This window comes from Zonotrichia albicollis, chromosome 7, assembly GCF_047830755.1.
Source record: "Zonotrichia albicollis isolate bZonAlb1 chromosome 7, bZonAlb1.hap1, whole genome shotgun sequence".
Taxonomy (NCBI): Eukaryota; Metazoa; Chordata; class Aves; order Passeriformes; family Passerellidae; genus Zonotrichia; species Zonotrichia albicollis.
In genome coordinates this window covers 17,069,137-17,092,550 of record NC_133825.1, presented here as the reverse complement: position 1 = coordinate 17,092,550, position 23,414 = coordinate 17,069,137, and the positions used below count along the sequence as shown (strand labels likewise).

The window sequence follows — 23,414 nt, the reverse complement described above, 5'->3', positions numbered from 1 at the left end:
GCTTTTTAAGGGACAGATTTGATCTAACCAGGCCTATCTTAGCCAGCCCTGCTTCCCTTGTAGTGGAAAGATGATACTGAAACATTTGGGTTGTTTGCTTGTGAGATTACAAAACACAGATTACAGCTTCCACTTCTATCAAAGCCTGCCTCACATTCATTAGCTTGAAGTCCAGTATGACAAAGTGCCCAGCCTGCTCCCAGCCCAGATGTGACTGGCTATGTGCCACACTGGTGTGGGTGCTGTGCCTGTGAATGCAGGTGAACACAGGCCAAACACTGTCAATGCCTTTGGATCTGTAATACAGACAATCAGATAAAGCACCCACAGCATTGTTAGTTGGCACTGTCTGAAAGAGTGGAGTCTCAAACAACATGAGTTTAATGCAGAAACTCTTGAATTCTAATTGTGGTTTTGACAACCACTTCCTCATTTAGTCTTTCTTGGCCCTGGTTCTGTAGATAGTATCTACCAGCCTGGTTGGCACTGAAAGCAGGTTAACATTTGTAGGCACACAGAACACAGATACTTTAAGTGTTAACACCATTTCATGTGAAATAAGGCCAGAAGGGACTATGATTTCATCTTTTCATACCCATGATACAGGCCCACTGCATTTATTCTAAATATTTCCTGACAGATGTTCCTGTCCTGCATTGGCCAGCAGTTTGCTGCCAGTTTCTATTTCCACTGGAAATCTTGGCCCTTGCTTCAGCGCATGATTGTGCATGAGTGATAAAAAGCATGACAGCAGAATGATTGTGCAGTACCTTGCTGGTAAACACTACATCTGGCAAGACACGGTGAGTTGTGCATGCACAGACCCAAGAGTTTTGGATGCTTCATGTGTGCTGCACGTTTGCAGTAAGCCATCTGGTACAGGGGTCACACAGGGCACACCTCTTCCTGGCTCTTGAAAGAAAGGAAGGCACCTGCTTAGCCAGAGAAATTTGGCACCACTGCATTTGCAGACTCAGGAACTGATCAGTCAGATATTTCTGTTCATTAAAGGCTTCACTGACCGGGTTTGTCAGGGTCCTGAGGGTGTCAACAAGGCTTCCTGGCCCTGAGCAGTCTCACCTGGGGCCTCCCCCCACACACCTGATTTGTGGGCCCCGAACTCCCTCTGAGCTGAGGCCTGGCCAGGTAACTGCTTCTTGTCTAAGCTCTGGTGTAGGTGTGTTTGTTTTGTGTGTTGGTTCTGGGCTTGTTTGTTGTCTGGGTTTGGTTTCTAGGTGACCCTCAGGCTTCCCTCTAGCTTAGCTTTGGGCTTTATCTTCTGTTCTTGTCCCTATGGCTGTGCCACAGAGCTGCCCTGTGCTGTCCCTGTGGCTGAGGCTGTTCCCAGCCCCCAGCTCTGTCTGTCCTGCAGGACTGTGCTGTCAGTGAGTCCTGCTGCCCCTGCTGTGCTCCTCTTTGGCTCCTTGCTCACCTGCCCAGCTCTGTCTGTCCTGCAGGACTGTGCTGTCAGTGAGTCCTGCTGCCTCTGCTGTGCTGTGCTCCTCTTTGGCTCCTTGCTCACCTGCCCAGCTCTGTCTGTCCTGCAGGACTGTGCTGTCAGTGAGTCCTGCTGCCCCTGCTCTGCTGTGCTCCTCTTTGGCTCCTTGCTCACCTCCCCTCAGGAAGAGGTACTTCAGCTACTTGCTGACAGAGGTGAAGAGTGTTCAGGACAGCACAGCCCCAAGGAACTGAGGTTTTCTAGGGTTGTAACCTGCAAGCTGTGATTTTTGTGGCAGGAGAAGAATGATTATCATGTGGGGAAAGTTATCTGATGTCTCTAGATATGGTGTGGGGCAAGTGATTTTTACTACATCAGATCATTAATCAGTAAAGCCTTAAAAAGTTTACAGAGGTATGACACCTGATGGTAACTTGTACAGCTATCTCAAAATAGGGTTTGGTGTACACCAGCATTTGAGAGCACTGAAAATAATCTTTTTGGCAACCACTACTACAAGGACAGCTTACCTAACTGGAACCTTAATAGTCTTTTTTAATTGATATATATTCAAAATGTGTTTAGAAAACCAAGCATCTTTAGCAACAGAAAAATCAGAAACAAATTACAATTGATAAAACTACCTACCTGCTACTTTTTTAATTTTATTTTTAATTTGTTGCTGTGCTCCTGAGTATTGTAATTTTAATGTCTTCCCCTACTGATTGATTTACTGGGGGAGGATGCCATAGTGTCACACATGAGTGTAACCCAAACAACATTAAAATTTCTAATGACTTTTAAGAATGCATCATAAAAGAGATGCCACCAGAGAAATTTTGTAAAAGGTGTAAGCATTTTGAGGTAAAAAGATGAAGTGACAATGGGGAGAATGTTAAGATTTAAAGGTGCAAACGAACTACTACAGTCTCTAATAAAGAAAACAGACCTTGAAAGCACTTTATACCAGTAAGTATTAAAAAAAAACCAACAAAGCTAGGCACATAAAGCTTATTGCTGAATTCCTTTGTGTGTTAGTATATCCATGCAAGATGTTCTGTTTAGTTTTGCAATGCAAATTTTTTACTGCTTCCCTAAACAGTTTGCACCCTTCCCTAAATTATGAGGGCTGACAAAGCATCTTCTTGAAATATCCTGCCTGCAGCTAAGAGAAGTGACAGCCCATCTTTGTGATTATTGATTTTTCTGGTCTGTGGTGAAACTCTAGAAACGTGATGACTTTCAGCTGTTAGTGCAGTTGCAATGCTTTCTGTGTGCAATCAGTAAATTGGGCTCCTACAGCTGGAGCTGTTAACACAGTATGGTTGCTGTGGTGGGAGGAGGCTTTTCCTGAGCAGAAACCCAAAAGAATACAAATTGGGTGGAGAAAATGGCATCAACAGGGACTTGCAAAACCTGCTTCAGTAACTCATAGAGCAGTTGCCTTTCTGGTAGAGACTTACAAAGAGTGACTTCAATAAAAAATTATTTTTGCAGGTACAGTACAAAAGGTAAAAAGGCTTGAGGGTTTTCTGCTGTAAAGGTCTTATTTAATGGTCTGTACAAGAAATCTATTTTTTTTTTAGTCGTGGGAAAGAATGAATATTGTAACAGCCATTTCTCACATATATAAATGAGGCAACGGTCAAATAGAATTAAATGAAACTTTTTGATTCTGACACATGCTTAATTTTAAGGAATATAATCTATTAGAGGAAAAAATGAGTAATTTTTCTTGAAGGCAATCTGACACAAGCAGAAAGCAAAAATCTGGCAATTCTTTTTGGAAAGTGATTCCTTTTACTCTTGCAAGGACTGAGATCTGTTTGACTGATTTATTTGTGTTAGAAGACTAACTTTTTAAAAAGGCATATTGGTATGTGAAATACTTGAAATACGAGGTCAAGATGTATGTGGCAGAAAGTATATAAGGAGTAGGTGAGTAACTGCAGAAAAATAATGGAAAAGCTGACAGCATGAGCTTTCTCACCAGCTGTCACCAGGTGTGTGCTCTCTCCTTGCTCCATGCACCAGGATCCAGAGGGTCACTTGTGAGTTTTTGCTTCAGGAGCTGAGGACAAAAGGTCAAATACCTCCTGGTATTTATTATTATAAAGGAAAGCCTTATACACTGTAATCAACAGAGACATTGCAGAAAATCTAAAAAACCGTCCAAAATGTTGACAGCTGTGGAATCATAATGTTTGACCTTTCTGATTCTAAAACTGCTGATTTTTCTTTTTTCAATGTTTCCTCTTCTGATGCATTTTGAAACTTGCATATAAATAATCATACTGACTTTTTTTTTTTTTTTCTGGGTATGAAACCAGAATTGTAGACAAAAGAAATATTCATGTTCTAGCCCGAAATTTAAGTAGCCATTTAAATGGCTAAAAAGAAATCGATGCATTTTACGGTACAGTCTAATTAGAGCTCTTTAGGTTTTGGCTATGTGCGCCCATAGGTGTAAATATAAGTATTTGTTGGTGAAATGGGCGGGTGGCTGTTCTTAGGAGCAGCAGGCTGTCGAAGGAAGGGGACCAGGACACCAGTTGGTTCATCACAGGCCCCCTCAGGTCCGGTCCGGTCCCGGTCCCTCAGGTCCTTCTGGTCCAGTTTATTAAAGAAAGTATCAAACACTTTTACAGCAAATAATAAGCTTATGAATATTCTGTAAGCCAAGCAATCTATTGGTTAAACTATAGCATTAACTCATCCTCATTCCTTAGGGGTTACATCTCTCTTTTCTCATGTCTTTTTCACTGTTTGTTATTATACCACAGCTAGGCCCACGGACACTGCTATCTGTGCAGGTGCAGGACTTGGAATTAGCCATGGTTTTGTACTTTTCCATTTTCTAGCAGCTAAATTCCCAGCAGCAGGCGATCCCCGGGGTACTACCAAACGGCTTCCACGCCGCATGGTGCCCCGGAGCAGGCACAGGGTGCGAAGAGGCTGCAGCAGCGGGGCTGTCCCGGCCCTTCCCCGGCTCGCCGCGGAGGGGCGGCCCGGCCCGGCTGACGCGATCCGCAGGCGCCGCGGCGTGGCCCGGCCGCGGCTCGGCGGGGCCGGCCCCAGCTCCAGCTCCGCCCCTGCGGCGCGGCGGGGGCTCCGCGCTGCCCCGAGCGCCGGCAGCCGCCGCCTGAGGGAGCCGCCGCCTGAGGGAGCCGGCCCGGCCCGGCCCTGCCCCATGGCTTCCCCGGCGGCGGCGGGGCCCGGAGCCGCGCTGCCCCCGGCCGCGGCGCGCCGAGACTTCTACTGGCTGCGCTCCTTCATCGCCGGAGGTGGGTGCCCCGGGCGGGGACTGCCGCTGTCCCCCTGGAACCGCCGCCGGGTCTGGTCCCCTGGGGCAGCACGGAGCTCGCTTCTCCTTTTTCCCCTATGGAGTGGCGCGGTGCACGCCCGGGACTCGCACGTGTGTCAGACCCAGCTCGGAGCCCCGGCCAGCCGCAGTGAAATGTTCCCGGAGCCCTCGTTGGGCTGCTCGGGGAGGGCGGATTATCCCTGTCCTCACACTGCTGAGGCTGCTGTTCCCAAGATGAAGGTGGTGTGAAGGGGCGAGACAGCCTGGCAAACATACTGCCACATTGATGACCTTATAGAGACAAAGCCTGTTTGCTCTGTAAGGTGTTGTCTCAGGTGACTGATTTGATGGGCTAGGAGAAGGTTGTGTTTATTTACAGTTTTTGCATCATGCCGCACTCTCTGTTGGATCTCACTCTGAAGTAGCACAGGGTACACGGCAGACACGTACCCACCTCCTTGGGAACACCGGCAAGGGGTGTTTCCCGCAAAGGGAAGGAGGAAATAGGATGGAAAACTCTTGAGTAACTTTCAGCAAAGTTCCTCCTGCAATGACCTTAGCAGCGGAGACGGACAGTGGCCTGGGTTTTTGTAAACAGGAAAAGTAGCTTAAATGTTTCGCTAAGGCTTTAGGGGCTTTGTAGCATCTACTGGAAGCTGTTTACTTGTCATTGGGGCTTTTTCCAGTTCCTGATTGAGTTAGCTACATTAGAAAAATCCCTTGTTTAACTGCTGATCTAAAGAACTTTTTTCATCCTGTCACTCTTCTGTTTCTCCCTTGGCAAGGTGTTGCAGGATGTTGTGCCAAAACAACCACTGCACCACTGGATCGAGTAAAGATTTTGCTGCAAGCTCATAACCACCATTACAAACATCTAGGTAAGATGGCTGCTAATTTAGGTTTGAAATGCAGTGTGTGTGGTTTGGGTGTGTTAATTTACTCAGTGATGAGGCTGATTAAAAAGGTGCTCATCAGACAGGAGGTTGTATCTGCCTGGTGAGGCTGTGTGCCGTGTTTTGTTACCGTTTGAGAAGACAAACAAAGCCATGTGTAAGCTGTGGTATCAGTGGATGTGTTAGAGATTGAGATGTCAGAACAATCCTCAATAAGGCATGTAAGAGCCAGGCTCGATCTTCTGTTGACAGCAGGCAGCAGGAGATTGGCAGTCACAGCTCCAAGGCTCGGATGGTTTCGGTGGGAGCTGTCCCGCGGGGGCTCCCAGGGCCGTGGGGATCCCTGCAGCCCAGACAGGCCTGCCTGCTGGGGATCGCACCGAGCAGAGCGTTTGTGCCTGCTGGGAGGTGCAGGTGATCCCTGCTCGGCGTCTGTGTTGCATCATGGTGAGAGCCAACTCACGTGTCCGCAGCTGTCTCTGCGGGCTCTAACAGTGCCCTCTTGTGCAGGGTGTTTGAGCCAGTTATGTCAGATGTTACTGAAATGTGGCATAACTTTTGCTCCAAAAGTTAAATGTTGCAATTTTCAGAGGGAAAAATATTTTGACTTGGCTAATTTTGCATGTAACTGAACTTGTTATGAACTTAGCCACTAAATATCATGTTTTTAAAAGTTGGAAAAATAAATCACTGCTAAATCATAAAATGCAGTGGATGTATATATTCACTGTGGGAAAAAGGGAAACACAAACAATGTGTTTTAGTAACACAGACACAAGTATACACTCAAGTCAATTAATTGAAGGGTGAAATTATTGGTTTGACTGGGATTTTAAATCTTCAATTTGCTTTGTATTGTGCCATGGTTGGCAAGTAAAATCTGATGTTCTTCCCTATTTTGGGAGTCAGGTATGATGCTGATTATCTGAACTGTGTCTGACTTGAATGTGTGCCCATGTTACAAGTAGGCAAAAAAGGAGAATTACGTGGATGAGGTACCTGTAAGTGCAGAGACACCATGGTTCTGTTCATCCAAGTCCTCCCTGTGTGTTTGAACACCTTTGCATTGTGGAGCTTGTGGGTCTCGCTGTTCTAGGAAATAGAAGCAGTAACTCATCATTGCAGCATAGAGAGAAATTCTGGGCTTGGCATAAATAAGTTCAGAGGCAGGTAATAAGCATGACATCTTAAAAGTAAATTTGCTACTAAATATGTAATAATATCTTAATATACAATGCTATAGTAAGTATACAATGATATAGTAGAAAGGTGTACTAATCTATTAATATTCTTAGAATCCTAGAAACTAATAGATACTTGTTTTGTTTAAACTTCAAATGAAAGTTTGTCAACCACTCTCTTCTTCCTGCCTGAAAGCAAGAATCATTTTCATTTTCAGTTTTTATTTAGTAGCTGCATAGGAATTAAAACTGTTTGATTATCACAGTTAATTCTTTTATAGAATCAAACTAAAAAGTGAATCTGATAGTAACTATGCATAGCTTATAGTTTATATATATATATATAAGCTATAGTTTAAGTTTATATATATAAACTATCATTTAAGTTTATATATATACTTAATATATAAATTTAATATATATACTTAATATATATATTGGCTTATAGTCGGTATATATATATACTTAATGTTAATAGTAGAACTATAGGTTTTGCCCAAACTCTGTATGATGTTGCATTATTTCCCACTGATTAAAAGCAGGATTGCTTCTTGTTGCAACAGCTCTGAGACAGAGTGTGATGTTTAAGTTGTAAGTAATGAGTCTTCAACAGTTTTATTTGATTTCCTCAGTGCTGGCATTTAATCTGTAATTTAGCATGTGGCAATGCCATTTTGCCATGGTTTTGGCCTTGTTTATTTATTTGTTTAGAGTTGACTGAACTATAAGTCAGGCAGTTTCCCCCTGTGTTGCTGGCCTTAGGCTGCTGTGGGTGTGCTTACTTTCTTCACAGCAGCATTTCCTTGATTTTTGCTTTTCCTCAGTGTTAAACACCTTTTCTTGTATTGCTGCAGGAGTATTTTCTACGTTGTGTGCTGTCCCCAAAAAGGAAGGGTACCTTGGGCTGTATAAAGGAAATGGGGCGATGATGATCCGGATCTTTCCCTATGGAGCTATTCAGTTTATGGCATTTGACCAATATAAAAAGGTAGCTGAATTTATTATTTTCCTTTTCTTTCTTTTTTCCCCTGCCTGCAATGAATACAGACTGGTTGAGTGAGTGTAACTAACACTGAAACTCCAGTGTCTTATTAACTAGATGCATATCTTTTCTAAGGTGGCTTAATTTTATCAGAATTTACTCATTAAAAATACCAGGGCAACAGGGAAGCTTTTGCAGTGTTGCCTAAGGAAAAAGAAATTCACACTGATTTCTAAATGTTTGTATTGTTGAGAATAATACCCTTTCTTTAATGGAAACAAAAGGTAATTTAAAGCCTACTGCTATTTGTATTGCTATGAGGTAGCCCTTTGTGAATAATGGAGCAAAAAATGTAGAATGAAACATTATTGTATTTATTTGGGATTTCTAGTGCTTCATGGATAAAAGGACTTAAACTTGAAAGTCTGCTGGATATGACTGTTACATTTGACCTGACAAATCATTATGTTAGGCTGTAGATAAAAATGACCTTGAAGATAAAAATGGTCATTTCAGGGTTCTGAAACCCTAAAATTGATCATTTTTTTTCTGTTTTCCTGCATTTACTCTTTAATAATAAATCCTTGCAGCATCTTATGGAGGTCAGTTGTTAGCATGAATGCATTTTAAACATTGCTGTTCATAGTAAAAAATACCATTTTGCTATTAGCAAGGAGAAGTTTCATGTTTGAAAGGTCAGATTTAGCACCCAGCCAAGGAAATGGTACAATATTTACTGAGGACAATGGGACTGAAATTGTGATTCCCTTCCCTAAGAGTAAATTTCAGAAGGCTGATACAAAGAAGTTGCTGTAATTGGTTTTGTAGGTTCTTTTCTTTGTGCTGTAATCATGAATGCTCTTGATCTGTACATATTTTATGTTGTGTGGAATAAAAGACTGCATGCCATGTAATTGAAATGATTTATGAATCTGCAATTTCAAGTACCCAGTTAGCATCATAGCACGTTCTTTTATCAATTAATTGACCAGAAATCTTCACAACATTTTGCATAGAGATGTAAAAGAAAAATAATTCTTAAAGGGGGAGGATACTAATGATCTTTATAGCAAAAAGTCTTAGTTATTTGATAAAAAGCCTGGAAGGTAATTTCTAACTTCCTTCCAGGCTGTAATTAACTTACTCTGAAATGTTGTCCTTTTTCTCTTCTTTTTTATTTCTCCTTTTTTTTCTTTCCTTTTTCTTTTTTTCCTTTTCTTTTAATCCAGTTAAAATCTTTATGGGAGTATTTCACATGATGTGCATGTAAGAAAAATTGACTCTTCTTACTTTTCAATTTTGTTCAGTGTCCTTTGCTCTCTATATTCTAAGTTTGCCTTGTTTAACACACATTAATGATAACTAAATAAACAATTAATCTAATTTCTGAAGTGAATAGTACAAATACTTTGAACGTACTGTTTTGCTTTGTTAGTAGAATATTAGTACTCTGATGTTTTGGAAACAGCAGCAGTGGAAACAGTGTTTAACATTGGAAACAGTTAAAAAATTCTAACAGTAATTAAATGTTCTGGATTGAATTTATAGCGTTGTAAACTTCTTGGGAGCTGCTGCAGTGTTTGCACTAATGTGCTAATGAGCTTTGTGCTGTGTTTTGCTGTGTTTTCTGATATCTGGTTACTGACAGTGTTCCACGTTGTGCAGGTAATAAAGAAACAGCTTGGCATTTCTGGGCACGTGCATCGCTTGATGGCTGGATCCATGGCAGGTATGGCTTTGTGCTTGCATTTCAGACATGCCTTTTGCTCAAAAGTGAATATTCCTTCAGGGGATGATTTCATGGGGGGTTGGGTCAAACTCCTGCAAATTTGGATTAAGCAAATATACTAGTAAATGGTTAATTTAATGTGGTTGCCTAATTGAAATCTGTTTGTCTAAGAGTATTCTTTAAAAAATGTTTGTGCAAGCTGGGAATTCTGTGCTATGTTATGAAGCACAGTTTTTTAATAGTCATTTATTAACAAGTATAAAAAGCAGTGTGATCAATATGAAGTACAAAGCTGCAGGTTCTGGTAGAATTAGCTCAGCAGCCCCTCTGCCACTGCTGCTGGGTTGAATATAAGCCCACAGAAATAGAGAGATCTGTGGCTTCTCAAATGAGAAGTTTCTTTGGATTTGCCAGAAATGTCTCTACTTTTCCATGCATGATGCTCTTTAGGTCATATTTGTGAATGTTAAAATCTCTCATTTATTAATTAGTGCAGTAGCAGCAGAAAAACCTATCAGTAAACTGCCAGTGTATAATATGATTATTTATTTGTTTCACTAGTCATTGAGTCAAAAGTAGCTAAGAAAAAAGCAGGGGAAGGTGAGTAATAGTGGGCTGAGCTTTAATTGAAGTGATTCTTCATGTGCTTTTCCTTTGTAAAACAGGCTAAGAACTGCCTAGTGACAGTCCTCATATAGTCACAGGTATTCATATTTAGCTGCTTAAAAAAAAAAAATTGGGATTTTTTATACTACTTTCAGTTAAACTAGGAAGATCTCATTAAAATATTCAGACTTTGTGTGGCATCAGAGGAAAGAGAATGAAATTAAACAGTGAGAAGAGTCCTAAAAACTAACAAAGCCTGTTTGCTAAGGTATGTTCCAGAACTTGGCTGGCTTTCTATCTGAATAGTCAAAAGAGCCCCTAGATCCATAGATGTTATTCTTTCCTTCCTTTTTTTCCTTTCTCCTGGCTTTAACTGTTCTAAGGAACATTTTACAATATACTTCTCCCCTAAAGATTATTATTATTATTATTAGCTTTTCCAGGAGCTTTGTCAGAGACTGTGAACCTGACTGGGAGGCACTGTGAAAACACTGAATAATCAGCTTTATCTGTCAGTGTTGGATGGGGTGGAATTCTTCCCATAAATAAATTAATAGCACCTTACTGGTTAAATCTGGTTTGTGTGGTTAGAATAACAGAAATAAATGAATGTACAGTGCTATCTGGCAAGCCCAGTCTGCTTTATGAGGTGTGTTTCAGTGCCATAGACTCAGTAGTTTCATTTTTAGAACCCAGGAAGTGAGGAGCTGAGCTTGGCTTGGGGCTGAGATGAACACAGCAGTCAAGTATTTATATAGTGTCACATGTGTTTGTTTACCAGGTGGCATTAACTGCTTCTTGGGATATTCTTTAGATGATAAGAGGCAGAGGGTTTATCTGAAGCATATCAAGGAGATGAGGGGAGGAAGGAGGCACTAGGAAGAGCAGAGTTTGAAATCTGGTGCAGAAATTTTCTAGGTTTGCAAACAAAACAGAGAAGACTTGAAAGCATTTGGTAATATTTCTTGCTTTCCCTCCTGTGCTGGCTGCAGTAAAGGATGATTTTCTGTTTCTTCCCACTGACACTAAAGGAGATGATGTGCTGGTGCACAGGGGCATTCACAGTTTCATGGTGCAGGATTAAGCTGAGATAAATAACCTGTATTTCTTTGAGCTTTTTGTCCCCCCTGCAGCATCCAGCCAGGCAGCTGGCAGCTTTCACTGTCTGCTTTCACCCACCAAACTCAAATCTTGCTCATGGCAGTGGTTCCAACCAGACTGGTGCTCAACAGAGCTGAGCCAGCTCCGAGTGGTGGGAAACATTGAAGTGTCTTCTGTAAGTGAGAAACAGGATCAAAAGCACATCCACAGGGAAAACAAGGAGTGAGGATGGGGGCAGTGAGGGAGGGAAAAATAAAAGCCTATTGTCATGCTTACATTTAAGGAGACCCAGTTGAAATGACTGTGGAAACTCTAACTCTGAATTTCCTGAGTCTTGTGTGATTCAAATTTCAGCTGTAACACTTCATTAACAGATAAGTAGGTAAAGCTTCTTTTAAGGAAAGGCAGAGCTAGGCAGAAGAGAAATATCAAATAACATCAAAAATGAACAAGTAACATTAAATAAAACATCACAGGATGATTTTACAAATTAATTTTAAAAAGTTTTCTAATTAAAAAAATGCAAATCAAAACATAGAAATGTGTATTTCCTCTTTTGCACTTGATTAACTCCAAAATAACAAAGCCAAAAAAGACTAGATGTTATCTAGAATAAACTCAAGTGCCATTAAACTACTACAGAAAGTATGGTTTTGGTTCTAGCTTTTTACTTTTACTAAAAGTGATTGAAAATAGTACTGACCCAGCACTGTCTAGGAGGATGTTGGCTGTCTCCATTTTAGATAGTATGTAATTAACAGTTGCCTACTTCAGTCAGCAGTTTAAAAAAATCTGGTCTAGTTCTTCACATGTGCTATGGAAGGAAACAGAATTATTATTCATTGGACATAAAGAAATATTAGAACTGATAAATGAGGCGTTCTTTACCCTGATAAATATTTTTTATCATCAGCAATTTCTGTGTTTGTTGTTTCTGAAGCTTTGTTTTGTTCAGAAGATGCTGCTTGGGTAATTTAATCTTTACATTAGCTAAGGAGCAAATCTGCAGTTCAGGGCTGTGCCTTGTGCTTATCACATTTGAACTTTATTCCTCTGAATCTCCTGGCAGTGCTTAATTTCATTTCTGGGGCTCCTGATATGGTACAAAGAGCATGATACAGAGATAATAAAAACTTGCATACCAGCTGTGTTTGCAATATAAATGTATTTCACTTGTGGGTTTTTCTTGCCCCAGATAGGTTTTTATTTTTATTTCCAAAGGAAGTTACTAAGAGCAGAGGGATAGTAGTGAAACTGGGAGACAGATGAATCCCTGTGGAGCTCATCCCATTGTGAGCTGCCAAAGCCTGGGAGGGAATCAAGGACAGTCTCATGTGCTTCAGTGCTTTAGTCTGTGTGACCCAGTGTCCTGTCCCCAGGATGGTCACAGGTGCTTGGGGACAGGGTGGGAAGTGCAGAAGGGCCTTTCCCTGGCTGCTGCCTCAGCACTGGCACTGAGGAGGTCTCTGCTTTTGAGGAGGTGGCTCTGTGAAGGGAGGAGCTGCATTCCCTGTTCAGGTTATTTCAGGGCAGTGTGTGTCTCTGAACTGCTGGTGCACATTGAATCTGTCCTGTTTCACCTCCCCAGCAGAGATTTTTGGCTGAGTGAAGATAAACTTAGCTTTTCCAAGCCTGGGACTGAGCCTTAAGGTGCTGAGGTCTGGCCTCTCATAAGGCAGTACTGAAGGAGCAGAGATGAGTGATTTTGTAGGCTTCAGCACAATGGCTTTGTGTCCCACAGCTGGCTCCACTCCTCTTGGAAAGGATGGTGTCTCTCCTGAGCCCCAAAATCCATCCTGATCCCCTGTGTGTGCATTTTCCTTGGGTGAACAGTAAAGCAGTAACTGTTGAAGGAGCAGAGATGAGTGATTTTGTAGGCTTCAGCACAATGGCTTTGTGTCCCACAGCTGGCTCCATTCCTCTTGGAAAGGACAGTGTCTCTCCTGAGCCCCAAAAGCCATCCTGAGCCCTTGTGTGTGCATTTTCCTTGCATGAACAGTAAAGCAGTTACATGCCTTTCCTACTTGCTACAAGACAGCATATATTGTGGCTCATGTCCCAAATCCCCTTTTACTTCTTTCATTTGTTTTTCAAAAATTCATAGCTAGAGGACTTTAAGAAAAAAAAAAATAAAGTTTCTATTTAAATTCTCACTCTACATACTGTTCATCTGTGTTGTTTTTTTTAAATGGTGCTATTTTCAGAGTGTGCTCACTAAAGAGTGCATTCCCCAAGCTCCTGCTTGGTCTGTTGCTAGCCTTTGTTCAGAGGAAGTGCCTGGATGGATTTCAGTGCAGGGCTGGAAAGAGGAGAGGGGGTAAAGTCTCTTTTCTGAAATGGGATGGCTTCCCTGTTCCCTCTTAAGCTCTGTAAAAGTGCCTTACCCCTCCCTTAATTTGTTTTAACCTGTTTGAATTGATCTATTTGATGATATTTCTGGACATCTCAGGGAATCCATTGGGGAAGGGCTCTACACTGAGGGCTTGCATTTCTTCTAAGTCAGTGGAAGCAGTCTTGAAGTTGCTTTAGTGTTTTGCAGCTTCCAACTTTTGAATCCTGTGTGTGAGACAGCCTCAGAAATAAACTGCAGGTGTCTGCTTTTTGTTCAGAGGATTTTCCAAAATTCTCCAAAAGAGATGGTTTTGTCTTCTAAAATTAATTACTGATGGAATAATCCAGAATCCCACAAAGTTGGTTCCCGATTGAGATATGACCAGTGTCAGATTTTTGGATAGCTCACTTACAGTGTTTTTTTATCTCACCATCTAATCCTGATAACTTTCAGATCATTCAGTTTATCAGAGCAGTGGTTTTTTGTTTTTTGGGTTTTTATTTTAACTCCAGGCATGAAAGTTAAGCAGAGCTTGTCTGCAGGGGTTGTGTTGCATTTGGATTTTGTTGTTGGTTTGTGTTGCTTTTCTGTTCCCCCTGTTATGGATTTGTCTTGGCCTTGTGGAAAGAAGGGGAGATGATGCACCCACAAAAAGAGGCATCATTAAGAAACTATTAAAACTTAAAAGGAAGTGACATTTTCCTGACAAAAACACGTGACAATTTTCTTTCCACCAAAAGTGTACTTATCTTCTGTAGGACCAATTTTAAAAGCTCCATTTGGCTAAATCAGAGCAGTTTCTAGAAAACAGTGCCAATTACAAAGGTTTTTACTTTCTTTTTTGCCTTTCCCTAGAATTTTTTTTTGTTTGATTTTGGTTCTTTGGTGGGATTTTTTTTTTTTTTTTTTTTTTTTGGTGACTGTGGTGTACCATCAGAAAATGACCACTGTTGTTAGTCAAGGGTTTTAACTATTCCTTCCAAGGACTCTGTCAGCCATGGAGTGGTTTGCCTCAATTCCTGCCTGGAAAGAATTAGTTACTCAGGCAAGTGTTAGGATTGTTCTTTTCTGTGCTGGAGTTGTGCTTCCAGAACTGCAAGCTGGTCAGCATTTCAGCTGTTTTGAAGCAGCTCCTAACTGGATTAGTTCGAAGATTTTACTTTTTTTTTCCTTTTATTTTGCATCTTAAGTCCAGAAAACTATTCTGCTCAGTTTTAAAACAGAAGTGCTGACGTAACATGAGCTATTAAAATGCAGTAATGCAACACAGTTAAGTACTTCTCATCAGTATGAGCCTGGCTCTATTTTAGCTGTAATTGGAATATATTTAGTGTGTCATTAGGATATGTTTCATATTTTCAGCTACAGTAGATAGATGTATCTATACTCAGTAATGACACCAAATTCTGACAGAACCTGTTTGGAATACAACATGTAAATTTGGTGGTTTGAGGTGTTTTTTTTAGTATGGTAGGATTAGGTTTCGTGGTTGCAATCCAGCAAAGCTGATGTACTTAACCAGCCTGGTTCTTAGGAGCTGTGGATTTCAAAGCTCAGGTGAATAGAGTCAGGCCCAGAAATCTTGGGAAATCCAGGCCTAGGTGAGGTGTGCTGCTTCAGTGACCACCAAGTACAAACACATCCTTTGTGTGTTGCTGGAGTTGGTGTTCCTGTTTACTGATTGTGACTGTGTTTCTGTAACAAAATAGTTTGTACATGCTATTGTATTCACTGCCAGAAAAGGAAATTCTACTTTTCAAAATAATCCTAGAATCAGCTAAGGTGTAGGTGAGTTTTGTTTGCTTGTTTTGTTTTTGTTTTTAATAAAGGTATTACAGCAGTGATTTGTACTTACCCTCTTGATATGGTTAGAGTTCGCCTGGCGTTCCAAGTAAAAGGGGAACACAAGTACATGGGAATTATCCATGCATTCAAGATGATTTACACAAAGGTATTTTTTCTTTTCATCTTCAGTTCTGAAAAAGCAAAGTATGTTCTTAAATAATGTTGCACTTCATTGAACATAATGGCTTAGTGTGAAATAAGTGACTTCATTGTGTGCACTTTGGATTTTTTAATGTAAAAAGTTCTTTGGATGCTGCTTTTGCCTTAGGCTGCTGAGCTGTAGCTCAGGCTCCTGTACGTGGGAGGTCAGAAACAGCAGAGAAGCTGCTTTCCAAGAAAGGTAGTGATGTTAAAAAAGATTTGGGGAGGAGGGCTGTGTATAATGCATAGATGTTCCCAGTTCTAATGTTGGGTGTAGATTTTTTGCCTTGGTTTTTGCTTATCTCCTCTGGAGCCAGGCAGTGTCCCTTCAGTTCCTCAGGCACAGGAGGCAGAATGTGACACGAGCTCCTTGGTGGTGGCTGGTGCTGGGCAGATTGCTGTCATGGGAGTCTGGATGAGCAGGGGGACTCAGGACACTTGTGTTCCCTGCTACAAAAGCTGCTGTGTTTTTCTTTCAAAGGAAGGTGGTTTGAGTGGCTTCTACAGAGGGCTGATGCCAACTGTGGTGGGAATGGCACCATATGCAGGTAAGTTAAAACCAGGACGTGCCAGTCCTTCAGCAGTTCTGTGCACTTCTAAATTTGTTTCATATATTTGCATACCTAATTAATTAGCTTCTGTCCAAATCACCTCAGTGATGCTCCTTAAAACGTGTCTTCAATAGTCAAAGCCTGGCTTTTCTGCAGTTTGGAGCTGAGAGTGAGCAAGGTAAAGCAGTGGTTGTGTTGCATTCCCAGTTTCCCCAAGGAGACAAGGAGGCTGTTTCTCTCCAGCAGGGAGATCCTCGGCGGCTCTGGAAATGCGGCCCCAGAGCCTCCTTGGCTCCCTCTCCTGGTGGCTTTTCTGGAAACGCTCCCGCGTGTGGAACAGAGCAGCCCGGCTCACATACCCTCCTTTGGAAAGGCTGCGACACGGCCCTCACTGAGGAAGAGCTCAATAGCAAATCTTAGATTCGTGACAGCAATCCAGTACCTTAAAACTCACAGTCTAGCTTATTTCAAGTATTCTTGTAGCATTATGTATAAACACAAATCCATCTGGACAGAAGTTTCTGTAGAAGTTCAAAATACTGTTTTTCTGTATAAGAAAAAACTTCCAAAAGAACTGTAAAATAGTTTCATTTTGTAAATGCAGCTTTATGTTTATGATAATGCTTTTTAATGCAAGTACGTAACATGAAATTTCCTTTCAGGTTTTTCCTTTTTTACCTTTGGTACCTTGAAGAGCATTGGGCTTGCTCAAGCCCCTCAGCTGCTTGGCCGGCCGTCGCTGGATAACCCGGAAGTGCTGGTGCTGAGGACTCACGTGAACCTGCTGTGCGGGGGCATAGCTGGGGCCATCGCTCAGACCGTGTCGTAAGTGGGATGGGGCTGCTTCCTCTCTGCACCTGCTCATTTGAAAGAAACTTTGCTCTGACACAATTATCAGTAAGGTTTTTAAGTTAATCAAATACTGAAATGCAGGTATTTCCTATTGTTTCACTTAATAAATACCTATTTGATCTTTGGGGTCTTTTAAGAGTTGTCCGGTGAGTCAATTAAACAAATCCAGGCAAATCTCTTAAAATCCACTGGAGTCTTTTTTAGTAACAATTTTGTTTCTTGCCTTGTTTGGAAAGCTAAAAAATTTTGACCCTGAACATAATTTGCAGAACTTTATGATTCCAATTTACCTTCAAACCTATGTAACCTGTGAAACCATAGGATGAAAAAAAGCCAAAATCAAGTCTTTGATAGTGTATTTGGCATTTTTATTACTTTGCTTGCTTTTTTCTTTCTCACCCTGTCCTTGTTCTATTTTATTTTGTCCATAAAATAAGTTAATTTCATGGACTTAGACAGCATGGATTTTCCCCTACATCACTGCATTGTAAGCATCACTGCCTGTTCATCACTGCATTGTAAACATCACTGCCTGTTCATCACTGCAGTGTGAACATCACTGCCTGTTCATCACTGCAGTGTGAACATCACTGCATTGTGAACATCACTGCCTGTTCTTCACTGCAGTGTGAACATCACTGCATTGTGAACATCACTGCCTGTTCTTCACTGCAGTGTGAACATCACTGCATTGTGAACATCACTGCCTGTTCATCACTGCATTGTGAACATCACTGCCTGTTCATCACTGCATTGTGAACATCACTGCCTGTTCTTCACTGCAGTGTGAACATCACTGCAGTGTGAACATCACTGCAGTGTGAACATCACTGCAGTGTGAACATCACTGCCTGTTCATCACTGCAGTGTGAACATCACTGCAGTGTGAACATCACTGCCTGTTCATCACTGCATTGTGAACATCACTGCCTGTTCATCACTGCATTGTGAACATCACTGCCTGTTCATCACTGCATTGTGAACATCACTGCCTGTTCATCACTGCATTGTGAACATCACTGCCTGTTCATCACTGCAGTGTGAATATCACTGCAGTGTGAACATCACTGCCTGTTCATCACTGCATTGTGAACATCACTGCCTGTTCTTCACTGCAGTGTGAACATCACTGCCTGTTCATCACTGCATTGTGAACATCACTGCATTGTGAACATCACTGCCTGTTCATCTTTAAGCTGTTAATTTTATTTTCAATGCAGGTGTCTTCTCCCTTCAGCACTTTACAGACTCTTTTATACTCTCATCTGATCTTTATCTCTCTTCCTCACTAGTGCCACATGGAATGTACTAAGAGCTCTGGTTTGCTGGTTTTGATTGTGTAAGGGGAATCTCCCTTTGTGGAGAGCTTTCAGCTTGTTGAGAGTGTGAGCTGCATTCCTGACTCAGTGCAGGAGGGCTGGAGGCTGCCCGTGGGTTTGTTGTTTGCCTGTTGAGCCCCAGTGCAGCAGTGCTGTGCCTGAGCTGCAGTTTGCATGTCCCTGTGCAGGTACCCCCTGGATGTGACTCGGAGGCGGATGCAGTTGGGAGCGGTTCTGCCAGACTCTGACAAGTGCCTGTGAGTATTTCCTGTTCATCTGCACTGACTAATTCATGGCAGCTCTCAATTTCAAACTTGAAACCAGCCACCCCCACCCCCTGAACTATTATGATTTCTTAATTCTTTTAATAAAGTTTCCCTGCAGACAAAAGCTACCACTCTCAATCTGGGGTTAAAAAATACCTGAAATAACAATGGCACCTTGTTAGTAATCCTGTGTCTCTACTGGTAAAATAGGTTTTTGTATTTTAATGCAACTTGTGCTACCTTTAGTATCAGCAAGAGAGAGAGACCAAATGCTTCAACTGAAATGAAGTAGTTTCAGAGTGTATTTTAATGGTGCAGAATCTGTTCCATAAGATGATTTTGCATAATCAAATTTTGCATAATAAAATTTTATTTGAGCTTTTTGCCCTCCTACACCCCACACATTGTTGAGGTTCCTCCAGTACAAGTGGAAGCACCGTAATAACATAAAAATCATAATGTTAAATCAGCTCTCATCTTGAGCAACCTTCTGAATTTCAAATTGTCCCAATCTAATTCAATATTCTGGGACAGTTTTCTCTTGGTTAGTTGCAATCTTGTGGAATTGTGTATGTCTGAATCCAGTGCAATTCACTGGGAATCTCCTGAGTGGAAGGCTGGATCCTACAGGAGCAGCCCAAGTGACCTTTCACAAACAACCTCAGTGCTGCTTAACTGTGAAGGTTCTGTTCTGTTTTCTTCACCACCCTTTTTGTTTTTCTTGGTTATTTCCCACTCCTGATGATTTTTAAATAAAAATGTGTTCATTGTTCTCAGGGTTTTTACTTGTTGCATTTGTGAGGGCTCCTTTTACAGAGCTGAGGCTTCCCCATTTAACAGTTTTGTTGTGCCCATAGAGAGAGCTGTGCCTTGAAGGAGAGGCACAGCTCTGTCTTTAGAGGGTGAGAGGATAAAGCAGGCAGGAAGTCTGGAAGCTTTGGAACATAGGGAAGGTGCTCTCCAAGAGCCCTGTCTGCAATGGCAATACCAAGCACTTCAAGTGCTTTCCATTTCATGTCTGCTTACTTTCAATGCAAGTATGTGAAGAAAGTTCTCTTTGCACATACAGTGCAATTTCTGCTTTTAACAAGGCAAAATATTATATTCTCAGATTATTATAAAAGGAATTTATGCTTCTCTGCTCTTTCCTGCCAGTTAGGCAAGAGAATGTGTGGAGCCATTCTGGTGGAAAACACTGTAATATATCTTGTAGGGCAGGTGTTTTCTGACCAACACTTGTTTGGCTGGGACTGCACCATCCTCTTTCCAATTCCCAGCCCTTGGCCTTAAATTTCTTGTGGAAGTGCAGGTTTTCTTTTTGGTCCTGTGTGTGGCTTTTTGGTCCCGTGTGTGGCTTTTTGGTCCCATGTGTGGCTTTTTGGTCCCGTGTGTGGCTTTTTGGTCCTGTGTGTGGCTTTTTGGTCCCGTGTGTGGCTTTTTAGCCCTGTGTGTGGCTTTTTAGCCCTGTGTGTGGCTTTTTAGCCCTGTGTGTGGCTTTTTAGCCCTGTGTGTGGCTTTTTAGCCCTGTGTGTGGCTTTTTAGTCCTGTGTGTGGCTTTTTGGTCCTATGTGTGGCTTTTTAGCCCCATGTGTGGCTTTTTGGTCCTGTGTGTGGCTTTTTGGTCCCATGTGTGGCTTTTTAGTCCCGTGTGTGGCTTTTTGGTCCTATGTGTGGCTTTTTAGCCCCATGTGTGGCTTTTTGGTGCTATGTGTGTTTTTTTAGCCCTATGTGTGGCTTTTTGGTCCCATTTGGCTTTTTGGTCCCGGGTGGCTTTGCTGTGTGGAATGCCGTGGGTTTTTCTCCAGGTATCTCCTAAAAGCCAGGTAAATATTGAAATGAGATGATTTTGATGCTGAGTGTGTGCCCCTGCTGGTTTCCTTTGGCAGTACCATGGTGCAGACACTGAGATACGTGTACCAGCAGCACGGAGTGCGACGGGGGCTGTACCGGGGGCTCTCCCTGAATTACATCCGCTGCATCCCCTCCCAGGCCGTGGCTTTCACCACCTATGAACTCATGAAACAATTCTTGCACCTCAACTGATCTTTTGTTTTAGGAGACTTTTCTGTACAACTACACTATCAATCCTCAAATGATATTGATGAATAAATGACTTGAAGTTTAACAAAAAAAGCTCTCTGTTACTGCGGACCTGCTGTTGTCTGACATCTTTATTTGCCAAAATGTGGTGATTTCCTGGAGTCAGAGCCAGGGGACACATCCACATAAACATGAGCTAGCTCTGAACACTTTTTTGCACTTGATCTTTTAGGCTTCATTAGATGAATTTTAGGAATGGCACAGTTTTGGAGATCCATGTTTTACACAGGCTCCAAGCTGTTATTTAGCTTTATCACCATTCCAGGAGTTACATGCTGCTGATTATGCTGCCTTTGAAGCTAGTAATTAGGCATCTGTTCTTTAGAAATGAAATGGAATAAACTGATTTGAACACAATGCAATGGTTTTGGCACTCAGATCCTTGCCAGGTCTGTGGAAGCTGAGCTTGGCAGAGCACACTTCAGGCAGCCTTTTATTGTTCTGTGAGCAAGAACAGGAATTGCTGCCCAGGAAGGGATCTTCAGCCATTTCAGCCACAACCAGCAGGATGGATTCTGCAGTATTGGACAGCTTGGAAATTTTGGTGTACATTGTATTCTAAGAAATGCTGTACTACACAAATAAGAGTGGGGGGAAATTCACAGGGATGAATTCTAGAGAAGATCTTGTGGCAGGTGGTGGGGGCTAATCTCAGAAAGCTTTTCTGTGGAGCTGCATGTTGTTCATTTGGTGTGTTCAAGGCTGAGTATGCTATGAGTATGTACTACCCCAGTACTAGCTGGTGTAAACAGGTTTTCCCTCCCTTAAACCACTGTGCCAAAGAAACTGCATGCTGCTGCAATTGCTTATTTAGGCACAGGGCCCACGTGCAACCTCACACAGAAAAGGAAATGAAGATTGTGTTGGCCTCTGTAGGTGTGTGTGTGCTGTTTGCTCCTCAAGTCATGGTATGCAATGGATTATTGCATGTTGGCCTCCTCCTGTGATGCCTTTTCTGAAAAGAATTATTTTATACATGATTTACATTGGTACTCTTGATTTTACTCACTTGATTCAGGAAACTGTAAAGCATTTACTTCATGTAAGTTATTTATTTATTGTAAATATTTTAGTGTCTTCTCAGAATTGGCCAATGGTGATGTTAAGTGCTGGATGGTAAGACTGATTTGCTTAATTTTGACAAATTTAACAAACTGGATTTTCAGTTATATATTCAATACCAACTTCTGTGGCTCAGTTTTTCCCCCAGTTTCTTAAAAATACGAATTTCTTTGAAATTGACAGTGTAGCAATGGACAGAGAATGAAATGTATCTGGATATATTTTATTAAAATTTTTGAACCAGTGTCCTTGTGTGATCTGTGTGTGTTCCAACCAGGAAGAATCATATTTCTGGAATGATCTGTTTGCCCTAATAGGTAAATATGCACAACATTGTCATTCTTAATTAAATGGCAGCAAATATGCTTTCTCATCTGATCTTTTTTCCCCAAAAAGGAAAGCTAGCCAATATCACCGTGAGCTTTTACATTTTAAAGTTCTTGCAGCAGAGATAAACCCACTGTATTAGAAAACTGAAGTGCCTTTCTTTTCTCTACGTTGTTTTGCTATGTGAGCAAATAAGCCAGTTCTTTTTCATGTGAATACTGTTAGGGATTATTAAATTAAGAGTTTTACATCTTAATTCTACTACCAGGGGTGTATGTGAGGAGTGTCATGGTAGGTTAAGGCGTTGTAAGGCAGAATAAAGCAGAACCCAGCATGTTCATGCCTGAGAGGAAGAAAACTTAAAAAGTGTCTCCTGAATTCTTGAGTCTGGTACTGAATGTGAAAAACACACCTACTTGATGGAACTGTGCTGTATTTTCAGAATTAGTTTTTCAAAATAAAATTTAACAGTGTATGGAAGTGTTTTAATCTTGATTCCTGAATTTACACAGTTATGCTTGGAAAATGCAACTTTAAGATCTATCAGCAAACATTTTTTACAATCTCTGATTTCAGAACACTTGTGTCCAACTTTCTCCTTAGAGATTTCTCACACTTGTTGGATTTTAGATAACTTCAAAAAGATATATTTAAAGCCTATTTTGTACTTCATAAACCTATTCTGTTGAAATATTTATTTTCTGGTGTATGGGAGATGTATAGGCAGCATGAAAGAGGCTACAGCACAAAGGTTTAGCAAGTGTTCAATGCATTTATGTAATTTCAATGTCACACCACATTATGACTGCATTTAATCATATCAACAAGCAACTGTAAAATTATAATTAGGCTTCTCTTAGAGAATAATGTTGCAATGGGAAGCAGCATTAATGTAGTTTACTGCATATATTTCAGGACTATCCCAAATAAAACTGCAAAGGCCTAACCTAAGAATGTTCTCACCTTTTAAAATTCATCAATATGAACTCGATCCTTCTGTTGGGATGTCTAACCATGGGTCAAAGCTGTCCTTTCTGCAGCAGAGTGAGAGCTGTGTATCGGAAACTTCAGCACCGTGTCAGAACGCCAGCGGCCACACGTCTTTCTGAGGGGAAGGGTTGGACTCTCGGGCTCAGAGTGGCCCATAAGGGAATTGGGAGCGGAAGGCACGTCTAATATTACCCCGTATCACCGCACCGGTAACGGAGGTGGGGCCGGGGCCGGGACAGCCCCTGACAAAGTGTGAATTCCCGGCGGGCACGGCTGAGGGAGCAGCGGCGGCGCCCCCGGCCCTCAGCGCCCCTCGCGCTCCCTCACGGCGCGGGCCCCGCCCCTCCCCGGGCGGCGGCGCGAGGAGCCGCGCGCCGCTTCGCGCCTTCAGCCCG

At 41.8% G+C, this 23,414-nt stretch overlaps 1 protein-coding gene across 1 annotated transcript; it reads left to right on the top strand.

The window, feature by feature from the left end:
• The first annotated feature begins 4,343 nt into the window (after nucleotides 1–4,343).
• On the top strand, nucleotides 4,344–21,947 carry SLC25A16 (solute carrier family 25 member 16). The gene is made up of 9 exons (XM_074544418.1): nucleotides 4,344–4,722; nucleotides 5,528–5,620; nucleotides 7,671–7,804; nucleotides 9,464–9,527; nucleotides 15,396–15,517; nucleotides 16,034–16,100; nucleotides 16,766–16,928; nucleotides 18,463–18,531; nucleotides 20,427–21,947. The coding sequence occupies exons 1-9, from the start codon at nucleotides 4,359–4,361 to the stop codon at nucleotides 20,581–20,583; spliced, it is 1,233 nt and encodes a 410-aa protein (XP_074400519.1). The 5' UTR covers nucleotides 4,344–4,358; the 3' UTR covers nucleotides 20,584–21,947.
• Nucleotides 21,948–23,414: the final 1,467 nt, after the last annotated feature.